We start from the raw sequence: 11,503 nt of genomic DNA on the forward strand, positions 1-11,503 counted from the left end.
CCGAGATTTCGATGGATCTACTGATGCAGTTTGTCGGGACGATGCCGACAATTACTTGGGTAGCTCAACTTTGGTAATATCGAGACTAGTGGACCCAACCACATTGGAAGCAGTCGCGTGCAGAGAGGGCCTTGTGTTGCCAGAAGATCTCCTCCTAAGCAACTTCATTATCTCATCTGATTGCAAACAGGTGGTCAGTAACATAAAAAAAGGTAGCCAGGGCCCTATGGTTCGGTGATTACAGAAATCGAACTTCGAGCTTCTAGTTTTAGTTGTAATTTTATTTTTGAAAGTCGCACCATTGATGTGAGGCTCATAGTCTAGCTAAGAATTCACTTACTCTTGGTCCAGGGCGCCACGTTTGGTTGACCAACCCCTCATAATCCGAAATGTATCCCACTTTATGTGGATTATCGTCAATAAAGCTTAGCTTTGTTTGAAAAAAGCTTCCGTTTGCCAGCGCCTCACCGCTAAATGGGAGCACCCACATGTTTGGCCTGTGGGCCAGAATGTGAGGAGTACGATTACTTCTAATGGGCTCATTGGCGTGTTTTTGGATTTGTGAACCCCGCAATTACGCCGGGCAGTCTTCGCACGTGGCAAGGCTATTGTCCCTGGGGAGAACATCTAGTACACCGGTGCTTGTGGTGCTACCGGTGCACCGAGCTCAAGTCGTACATTTTAAATGTTTGAAAAATTCAGAAAAAAAGTAACACATTCACACAACATTAATGTAGATTGTCACGAAATTTCAAGTCAAAATTCGAAACATAGTTCCTAAAACAAAAATGACAAATTCGGTACCAAATAATACATAACATAAGTTGGGCTTTAGATTTGGCCCATTACCACACTGTTGTCAACTTTGTCATTTTTGTATCTTAAAAGATATTCCAAATTTTGATACGAAATTTTGTGACGACATTCATTAATGTTATGTCAATGTGCTTGATTTTTTAATTTTTTTTAAATAATGTACGGCATCCGGTCCACCGCTAGCCTCACAAGTGTTTGTGCACCGGATACGTTCCCATCGTCCCTGGACTGGAGTACAACTGTTTTTGCACGTAGACCATCCAGCGAGAAGGAGAAAGAAACAGAGGGAAGAAGCTAATTAAACAAGTACCATAAGCCACATGCTTCGATGCTCTGGTAGTACGGTACCAAAGGACCGATCAACCAGGCACCACCAGTGACTGAACCTGCCCGTGGAAATGGGGTGGGTTCACTCCCATACTTGGTCATGCCAATGTGCTTCTCTCCAACCGCTGCGTCTGCTGCAAAATCTACTTTGTTCTCCTTTTTATTCTGGTTTTGTTGCTTTTTTTTCCCTCTCTCTTCGCCTTCACGTAGCTCTGCAATGGAGCTCCGAAATAACGTCATCCTGAGGAAAGAAAAACTGCCTTTTTCTTTGAAAACATGCGATTCTATATGTCGTTTTCAGGAAACCTCGAAGTCTCCAAAACCTACATTTTTTCTTTGTTTCTGTGGCAGAAAGTAAACTTTCCATAATACGTCACCCAAGCTCTGGTGGTTTCGCGACCTCATTGCGCACGTCATGACATATTGTGGGTGTACATAGCTATCGAAGTGGCTTGATTTTTTGCAATTAACAAGACATAGTCATTAGTGACACTAACCACACTTACTCATAAAGGATAATTAAAAAAGGAAAAGGAAGGAAATACATGTAATAAACCTTTTAAAAATATTATCATGAGTCAGATCATGGTACACCCTCTCTCCTCCCCGACAACTGTGGTGGTGAAGCGGATTTAATGACAGGAACAACATTGACAGAAAACACAACACACTCCAAGACATCGATACTGACGCAACTGTGATGTCGTCATTATAGACGTCGGTAACTGACGGAACTATGATGTCATCATTTTAGATGTCGGTAACTGACCCAACTGTGATGTCGTCATTCTAGACGTCGGTAACTGGCGGAACTATGATGTCGTCATTCTAGACGTCGGTAACTGACGCAACTGTGATGTCATCATTCTAGACATCGGTAACTGACGCAACTGTAATGCCATCATTCTAGACGTCGGTAACTGGCGGAACTGTGATGTCGTCATTCTTCCGTACGTGGCATTGGCACTCGGGCCTGCAACCACCACTTAATAACCATATCGATGTTGCCCCACCGCCATGCCTACTCCTTCTACGCCTCTCCACGTTAGGGATTTTGTGGCACAAAAGCCCTAAAATTAAGGGTTTGGTGATATGTGCTCGATAAGAGTTGACAAAATAGAAAACGAACTGCAAATTATCAAAAGCGTTTTTTCAGCATCAAAGATCATCGAGGGAGGAGTAGAGTTCGACCAAGCTTTATGATTTGGGCGTCCATACATGATGGTATAAAGTGACTAAGAAAATAGTTTAGGTTGTGATGAATCCTTCCAAATATAGAGCTCTGGGGAGCAGTGATAGCTGATGATTGCTGAGAGTTGTTGAGTTTCTTCAGCAGGGCGATGATCGAGCATTGTGGTCGTGAAGTGAATGGCGCCGTGCATGAGCTAGCTTGACATTTGCTTTACGAACAAAGCTATGAAGTTCTCCCATGGTCAGCTCCCGACTTCCTTGTTCATACCATTGTAAAAAGGCCTTGTTATAATTGAGTAAAGTCCCCGCTAAAAAAGATAAAAAATAATTGAGTAAAGTCATCCAAAGTTAAAAAGAAAATACTAGTAGTAATATAAGTGCACGTGTTCCCGAAAAAAGAAAGAGAGTATAAGTGCACGTGCACTGATGCTCGCAGACGGTACAGTCGGGAAAGCCACGATCATGCAGGGCGAACCTGCCCTTGAAGACGGGCAAGGTTCATTCCGATCCATGATCATCCAAATGTACTACCAGGACATCGTAGCACCTGACATATTCTCTCGACATTTTTGTTCCGTTTTCATCTTGTCTTGAACGGCAACCCGAGGGTGAGACGCGTGCTCTGGATGTCGCTTTGAGAGCTGAGGCACCAGGAGGAACCAGCGTGCAAAAACACCATCGCCATGCATGAAAAATCCTGGCGCCGCCGTGGCACCGAGCGCCCCACCTCATCGCCGACGTCATGGGGCGGTGGTGATCGTACGAGAACCATCGGCGAAGCTTAATTCCAGCAATTAACAAGCCATAATCATTAGGCCAGCGCCCCCACCACCGAGGAAAGATTAAAAAGGAAAGAGGGGGAAGGATTAGTAAATCACCAGCTGTCCAAATCACTCACCGGCTGCACCCGCGGAGGGCGGAGCGGATTGGATGACGCGCGCAGCCGCAGCAGCAGCATCATCGCGCACTTCAAGGCGTCGTCGCTGCTGACGCGGCCGCGGAGGGCGCGGGCCCAGCCCCCACCGCTTTATAACCGCGCCGACGCCGCCCCCATCCCACCCCCCACACTCCCCTCCGTTCCGGACTCTGAAGCAGCAGCGGCGGACGGCGGCGCGCGCGTCCCCGTCCCCGTCCCCGTCCCCGTCCCCGTCTCCGTCTCCTCCCGGCGGCGAATCTCACCAGCAAATAGACAGAATCAGACCGGTTCTCGCTGGGTGGGCGCGGCGAGGTGGGTTGGGCGGGGGTTCGATGGCGACATCGTGTCGGATTCCGCAATTCGCGCTGAACTTTTGTTGGTTTTGCGGATTTTTTCGTGCCTCAGGTTTTTGTTCGGCGGGTTGGGCGTGATGGCGGTCGCGTCGCGCCTGGCGGTGGTGCGGGTGGTCCAGCCGGACGGCGGCGCGGCGGGCGGGAGCAGGAAGGGGCGGCAGGGGTTCGCGGTGGTCGGGCTCCCCGCGGCGGGGCGGAGGGGGAGGCGGCGAGGCGGGGCCGTGGCGGCCAGCCCCCCCACGGAGGAGGCGGCCAAGCTGACGGAGCCGCTCACCAAGGAGGACCTCGTCGCCTACCTCGCGTCCGGCTGCAAGCCCAAGGAGAACTGGAGGTGAGAAGCTTCCACATATGGTGCTACTTCCCTACTTGCTACTTACTGTTGGAAGCGGAACGTAGTTCTATGGCTGGAACGGCCGATCCTTACTGCCCAGCTTACTGTTTAGCTCTGCAATTGGGCATTTTGTATCCACTGTTCAGTCGCCCCTAGAGTGGTGGAATTTTTTCACATGAATCAGTGCCTTGCAGTGACGGTCTATGTGATGCTTGCTAGTAGTTTGCGCTTGTAGGAATAAGAGGGTGGATACGTCGAAGTGACCGTTGCTTTGCCTAGTTAGCAAATGAAGCTCTGCCCTTGTTCAACGAAGGGGTCACATGGTACTGGTTAGCATAGTTATACTAGACTAGGAACTGAATTGGGGATACATTGTGTTAAACTTGTCGGCAAATGGTGCAGCTCGTGCACTCATATAATGCTGGAAGTAGTAAAGTTGCAATTTGTACATAGAGCAACAAAAGCTTGATATGGTACTTGTTAATATGCTATATGTGGGAAAAGTAAGCTTACAAATGATTGTCCTAAATGGCACAAAAAGTCTCTCTAAGCTTAGATATGCTATACTTAACTAGCACAAATGCCTGTGCGTTGCAACGGGAGAGAACATGTACTTAAATTTAGTAAAAAAATATATGTACAAGCATAACGCTTTGTGGCTAGCTATGAAGAAAACTTTAGTTGTCACACCCACCAAAACAAAGGCACACCATGGTCTAGAGAAGAAATTTGTACCAATCAGGCATTAATTAATCATGCAACCAGCCTTAACATCGCCTTTGGTGAGACCGGGGGCTGCCGTAGCGCCTCGATGAGTCATCGTCGTTCTCGTATGCGAGGAGGTTCTGCTGGTTCATCTTCATCCGGAGATCGTGGTATCTTTTTTAAGAGAGATCGGAGATCGTGGTATCTTTTTTAAGAGAGATCACAAGTTTTATACCTACTTGTCTTGCGGCATTGGGGCGTCGTGTCCTCATTATCTTTATGTTTACCTGGGTTCTCTTTAATTCCCCATTCTTCGTTATCTTGATCATTAAGTCGGTTCTCTCTCACACCTATTGGCCCCATGCAAAGCAATTAATTTGCTTCTGCTCGCATCTGTGACGAGACAAGACCCACTATTACCCGCTTATTGATTGTCATGGTGGCTTACCGATTTCAAATCACAAACGTATATAAATTGATAAGGTGGGGTATAAGAAATCAAGGCGGTACTATTTTATTAGAAAACTGAATCTATTTTTTGATCCCTCAAACAAGCCGTTATTTTTATTGCCATTGATGGGCTGAGGCCCACACGGGGGTGAGGTGCACCCGACGCGAACGATATCATTTTTGGCCTCTAGTTCGCTGGTCGTGCGAGGGCTGGTGCCAACTCTGACAAATAGTGTATAAATAAGCCGAACTTGCTACTTTTGACGTAAGTCAAGCTAGATTGGTTGGTTACTGGAGCTAGTTTTTAGCTCGAGGGCTCTAGTTCGAGTCCCTCCCGTTGCTTGTATTTTTTCGTTTCCTTTACACGTATGTCCCGGTTTCCTTTCGCTTGCACACATGTTCGTTTAACGGACAAAACCCAAAAATAGTGTACGTAATAAAAGTACTCAAAACAGGACAAAATAAAGCGAAACCAAACCAAGAATATCGCCTCCCTTTATTAGTAGGTATAGATATAGATACATCTTGTTAATGTAATGAGTGTGCTCATTTTTTTCAATCAGTATAATTTATTGGAGATGAAGATTGTTATGGTGCCTCTGTTCAAATTATTTCAGATTTGACAATATATTTTTGTTTTTCTTGAAGTTCTATTCCTGTATAATTCCTACTGAGTATTTCGGTTAGTTATTTGGTCCATTCCGTGAGTAAATTTCTTGTTATGCAGAATTGGCACAGAACATGAAAAGTTTGGTTTTGATGTCGAAACATTGCGCCCTATAACGTACGATCAGATCAGTGCTATACTCAATGGGCTGTCTGAGAGATTTGAATGGGACAAGATAATGGAAGAAAACCATGTTATTGGTCTCAAGCAGGTACTATGCCTAGAAAGAAATAGATATATATGGTTTTCACTGAATCAATAGGGAATTCTGTGACAACTTATTTATATGGATGCAGGGAAAGCAAAACATTTCACTAGAACCTGGTGGCCAGTTTGAACTTAGTGGCGCTCCCCTCGAAACATTACATCAAACTTGTGCGGAGGTCAATTCACATCTTTATCAGGTAAATATCTATTAGTGAGCAAACTGTTACATGTATAAGTATTCACCTTTTACAGAAATTTATGAAATGTAACATTGTGGGATTTTCACCTGTGACATCATAATGTCATATTTAGTTTCCACCAGAAAATTCTTTTTAATTAGATTATCCTATTTCATATCCCAAAATTGTAGATTATCCTATTTCATATCCCAAAAATTGTACAAAGTCCATGCCACCAAATGTATATTTGCATCCCAACCAACCGTGTCAATTATTTGAGAACTAAACAACCACCAATATCTCCAAGTTTCTTCTGGGAATTTGTACCATCTTATGCATGCATCTGTAAGACCTCCAAACCTTGCTGGGCATGGAGTTAGTTTCCATCAGACTGGCTGGGTTCATGAAGAACAAATTGAACTGTTTCATGGTTCTGTTTGCACATTCATCTTCGAGGTTTTACTTGCTGAAAGTTAGTTGTACTATGATGCATGTATTTTTTGTGGAAAGGGCCTATACTGTTCTATGCGATGATTTTAACTTCTGCCGGTTTTGTAGGTCAAAGCAGTTGGAGAGGAATTGGGAGTAGGATTTCTTGGAATGGGTTTTCAGCCAAAATGGGCCCTGGCTGATATACCAATAATGCCCAAGGTAATTCTGTCCTTAAACCTCAGAAATGTAGGTTTTGAAGTTTGTGCTGTTGCTAGACTGTTAAAAGGCCTTTTTTACTTTTTTATTTATATCCCAGTCTAGTTAATTTCCGAGAAATGAAGTTGCAAATCCAAGAACATACTTATGGTTTGCAGCATTAGTACAACATAGTTCCACGTGGCTTATCGAAATGCTGGCTTTTGATGCACCTATTCTTGCTTGGTACACCATTAAGTGAAATCCTCCACTTCAACTGTATCGAACACTTGGCAGTTAGCACAAAATGATGATAAACCACACTGTAGTCTTTCATGCATAACCTCACTTGCAATTTATGCATACATTTGCCGTACGCAACATAATTATACTGTTACTGGTTCCTGTAAAGTCTGATCGTACAATTTGTTACTTTGTAGGGAAGATATGAAATTATGAGGAATTACATGCCTAAAGTTGGTACTCTTGGCCTTGATATGATGTTCCGCACGTGCACTGTACAGGTAACTGTCATTTTTTGTTTTGTGTTCACGGGCTGTTTTGCCAACTCGCTGCCCTTTAGTTCATTTGATGTCAAACAGACTAGTATACAATATTCATTTGTTAACTACACAATTTCGATTAGGAGTTCACTATTCTGGCATGCAGGTTAATCTTGATTTCAGTTCAGAGCAAGATATGATAAGAAAATTCCGTGCTAGCCTTGCATTGCAGCCTGTGGGTATCTGTATTATCTTCCATTTTTCCTGATAATTTACTTTGCTGCTCTTGCACTAACCTGACTTGTTCGTTTAACAGATCGCTACAGCAATATTCGCAAATTCTCCCTTCAAAGAAGGGAAACCAAATGGGTTTCTCAGTTTAAGAAGGTGTTTACTTCATTGCTTTCAGAACTTAATGTGCTTTTTTGTTGTATGGAGCTGCTAACATCATTATCATCAATCATCTGCAGCCATATCTGGACTGATACTGATAACAACCGCTCGGGGATGCTTCCTTTTGTTTTTGATGACTCATTCGGGTATGCATTAATACAAACTTCTCCGCCATCCAGAATGCCAGCTATTTGATTGCTGGCGTCATTTTGGTCAACAGCGATTCCTACATAAAATGAGGCTTTCAGTTTAAATGAGTTCTGATTATAATTTGTTCTCGGTTGCAGATTTGAGCAATATGTGGACTATGCATTGGACGTCCCAATGTATTTTGTATACCGGAACAAGACTTACATTGACTGTACTGGAATGTCATTTCGGGTCTCTTGTCTCTAATATCTTAGTACTTCTGCAGTTATATGCTGTAAACTTTGTAAATGTTACTCCCTCATATCCAAAATAAGTGTCGCAGCTTGGAACTAACCTTAGTTCAAAGTTGCGACACTTTTTTTGGATCGGAGGGAGTATCTTATTTTGAAGCTTTTGGGTACATGACTTTAAATGTTGGAAGTTTATAGAACTCTTATTTGGCTTGTGTGTATTTTGCAGGATTTTATGGCAGGAAAGCTCCCACAGGTTCCAGGGGAGTTGCCCACTTTGAACGATTGGGAGAACCATCTAACAACAATTTTTCCTGAGGTTTACCTTTGATTTGGTTAGCATGGTGACATATTAATTGGTTTTATTTCAGTTCAACAATCAGTTGCTCTTTTTTATTCTCCTTGCAGGTTAGGTTGAAGAGATACATGGAGATGAGAGGTGCTGATGGTGGACCTTGGAGGAGATTGTGTGCTTTGCCTGCATTTTGGGTTTGTTTGCTGACTCTTCCTCCATTTGTTTTGTATATCTACACCGTCTCATTTACAGCACAGACATGGGCAGTATGTTCATTGCTACTGTACTAATTAGTACTCCCTCCTTCAAATTACAAGGCAAATTTGGCAGTCCAAATTCGTGCTTTGACCAACAATTAGTTTGAATGATATGTGGTTTATGTTACATACAATAAATCACATGATTGGATCCATCATATTCAAAAGCACATCTTATTACTGATCCTATAACCACAACTAAATATTATATGAGATTATGGTCAAAATACGCCTTATATTTTGAAATGGAATGAGTAACTTCCACGTCGACGCAAAACTCAGAATCAGCTTTGCATCTGATTTGTCCTTCTCTGCAGGTTGGGTTGTTGTATGACGACGAATCACTACAGAGCATTATTGACATGACTGCTGACTGGACAAAGGAAGAAAGAGAGATGTTGAGACGGAAGGTATCTCAAGATATTTCTGCTCTTTGTCCTTAGTAGTGGTAGAAATGTTGTCGTTAGGAAACACCAATCAGAAGACTAGAATTTGTAATGGCAGATTTGATAGGAATAAATTTCGACTTGAATTGTGAGTGATTTTGTGTTTTATTTGATCAGGTCCCAGTAACTGGTTTGAAGACACCATTCCGGGATGGGTATGTAAGAGATTTAGCTGAAGATGTTCTCCAGTTAGCTAAGGTAAGTAGCTTTAGGCTACTAATCCTTGTCCCTAAGCCCACAAACATACTGCTGGTGATAACAATCCTGTTGTGGTGGTGCAGAATGGATTAGAAAGAAGAGGATACAAGGAGGTTGGTTTCCTGAGAGAGGTCGACGAAGTTGTTAGAACAGGTGACGCTTTCAGAACACTTCATTCACTTGATCAAGATAAATACTAGCTTGCCACGGTCGGCTGTGAACTGCGCCTTCTCCAGATGATAATTCTCGACCTACTCTTTTGCAGGAGTGACACCTGCCGAGAAGCTTCTGAATCTATACGAGACAAAGTGGCAGCGCAGCGTGGACCCTGTGTTCGAGGAGTTGTTATATTGATACTGATATCATATATAACTTCGGTGGACGCTGGACAAGGTGGACAGGGTCTTCAGATTGTATCCCCATACAAAATCCCGTCCTCAATTCTACAAGCCACCTGACGAGGGAAGACTAATTTCTGGTCTTGCGGCTGCGAATAATTTTGAGCTCGGAACACTGTGTTGTGGCTTGCCGTCTTTCTTTTTTCAGTTGTGGGGAGCTTTTACAGCTTTTGATTTTTCTCGCATCTCCAGGGAGCTGGAACAAACCCCTGTTTGTACCGACTCCCTTTTCATCTTTCCCTGATGAACGGCTTGTATTCGGAATAAATCCATCTCGTGTGATGATGGAAGGGGCCTGATTTCCTGGAAATAATTCAGTGTTTGGGAGCATGTTCAGGTTAAAGTTATACTCCTCATTACTTCCTCCGTCCAAAAAGTTTGTCTTAGATTTATCTAGATACGGATATATCTAGACATGTTTTAGTGTTAAATTATTTTGTATCTCTAGATAAATAAGACAAGCTTTTTGGGATGGAGGTAATAGTGTGTGTGGCTGTGGGAAGTGCGTCGGTGAACCCGGTATATATGCCCATGGGTTGAAGACGTGCCGACTCGTTTGTTTCTTTCAGAGAGTTCGTTCCGTGCATCCCATTGACAGCCGGCTATGCTGTCATCCAATACGTTAGTCTTGTTAAGTGAGCAGTACTAGTTGGACTGGAAAACCACACGTGTGTTTTGTGTTTGTTCTCAATTCCATTTCTTCTGCTGAAGAAAAAAAGGATAACTGAAGCGGAAGTCTCCTCTGGCCAAGCCGTTCTTTATCTCCCCCCGCTGATGGCTGCGCGCACGGCACTACCAAATCCAACATCGCTTTCAGCTCAAAAGAAAAAAGTCCAACATCGCTTTCCTCGTCTCATGGCACACCTACCCCTTTCAAGTTGATTCTCAAAAAAAAAAAGAAGGGAAAAATGCTTTCAAGCAATCATTCACTTCCCGGATTTGTGGCCAATGCCTTTTCCTCTTCCTCATAAACAACGCAATATTCAGGCATATTCGAAATGGCAGGAATTTTCAGACCGAGGGTCACTTTTCTTTTTGAAATAATTTGAAGCTTTCTAAAAAAAATCTGATGACTATTTTTATGCCTTTCGATAGAATGTATTTGATTTTTAGGATTGACTCTTTCCCCGGGTATACTTGCACATCTAGTTGGTAAGGAAGGCATCTCCATTCTGTCTGATCTCATTGAAGTTTTCCATCGGCTTCCCTCGTCTTCAATGGCCGATCTCGACAACACAAGAACCCTGATCTATTTCTGTTGCACGGTTTAATTTTCTTTAATGTTGGGATTGTGTGTTGTTGATGGTGACCTTGCGTGTGCAAATTAAAAAGTCCTACACTCTATCTTCGCGCCCGGTGTAAGCGTCATGGCGTTGTGGCTGCGAGCCTATGATGCTTCAGTCCCACCGATCGTCCACTCTAAATCAAGAGCTTTGGCATGCGGTGCTTTGATTTGGCCTGTCATGACGGTACAATGCTAGCCCCGTGTTTGTTCCTTTGTGCTCATAAACCTCTTCTGTGATAGTTGAGCGATGGATAGCGGTTCTATATTACAAGGGGCATGTTCTCGACAATAGTATGTTCAACTAGATTTCCGACCTATGAATTCAAGGGGCTCTTCAAAAGCGATGAGATTAGTCTAGCTAGTTTAACTTTGATCTTTTGCGGGTTTTTTCACCAGAAAAAGATGCAGAAGAGGGAGATATTGATGGCTGACTTCAAGTTTGGTAAAATTCATTGTACCACAACGAGTTTCTACATTACTCTGGTTTGTTTGGGGTCATGCAAATCAAAGAGCCCTAAACAATTCATGTTCAAAAGAACATTTCGTGAAGATGGCACGCATAAAATTACCACTACAATC

At 43.3% G+C, this 11,503-nt stretch overlaps 1 protein-coding gene across 1 annotated transcript; it reads left to right on the forward strand.

Annotated features, from left to right (window-relative positions):
• Positions 1-3,294: 3,294 nt before the first annotated feature.
• Positions 3,295-9,975, forward strand: LOC123110039 (glutamate--cysteine ligase B, chloroplastic; the record flags this gene model as incomplete). Its single annotated transcript, XM_044530445.1, is given in 16 exon segments — positions 3,295-3,562; positions 3,656-3,934; positions 5,817-5,967; positions 6,053-6,160; positions 6,701-6,793; positions 7,210-7,293; positions 7,439-7,507; positions 7,589-7,659; positions 7,743-7,811; positions 7,953-8,046; positions 8,275-8,364; positions 8,454-8,534; positions 8,915-9,007; positions 9,161-9,241; positions 9,325-9,394; positions 9,507-9,975. Coding segments are annotated over 15 exon segments (1,497 nt in total). The 3' UTR covers positions 9,596-9,975.
• Positions 9,976-11,503: the final 1,528 nt, after the last annotated feature.

Source organism: Triticum aestivum, chromosome 1B (assembly GCF_018294505.1).
Source record: "Triticum aestivum cultivar Chinese Spring chromosome 1B, IWGSC CS RefSeq v2.1, whole genome shotgun sequence".
Taxonomy (NCBI): Eukaryota; Viridiplantae; Streptophyta; class Magnoliopsida; order Poales; family Poaceae; genus Triticum; species Triticum aestivum.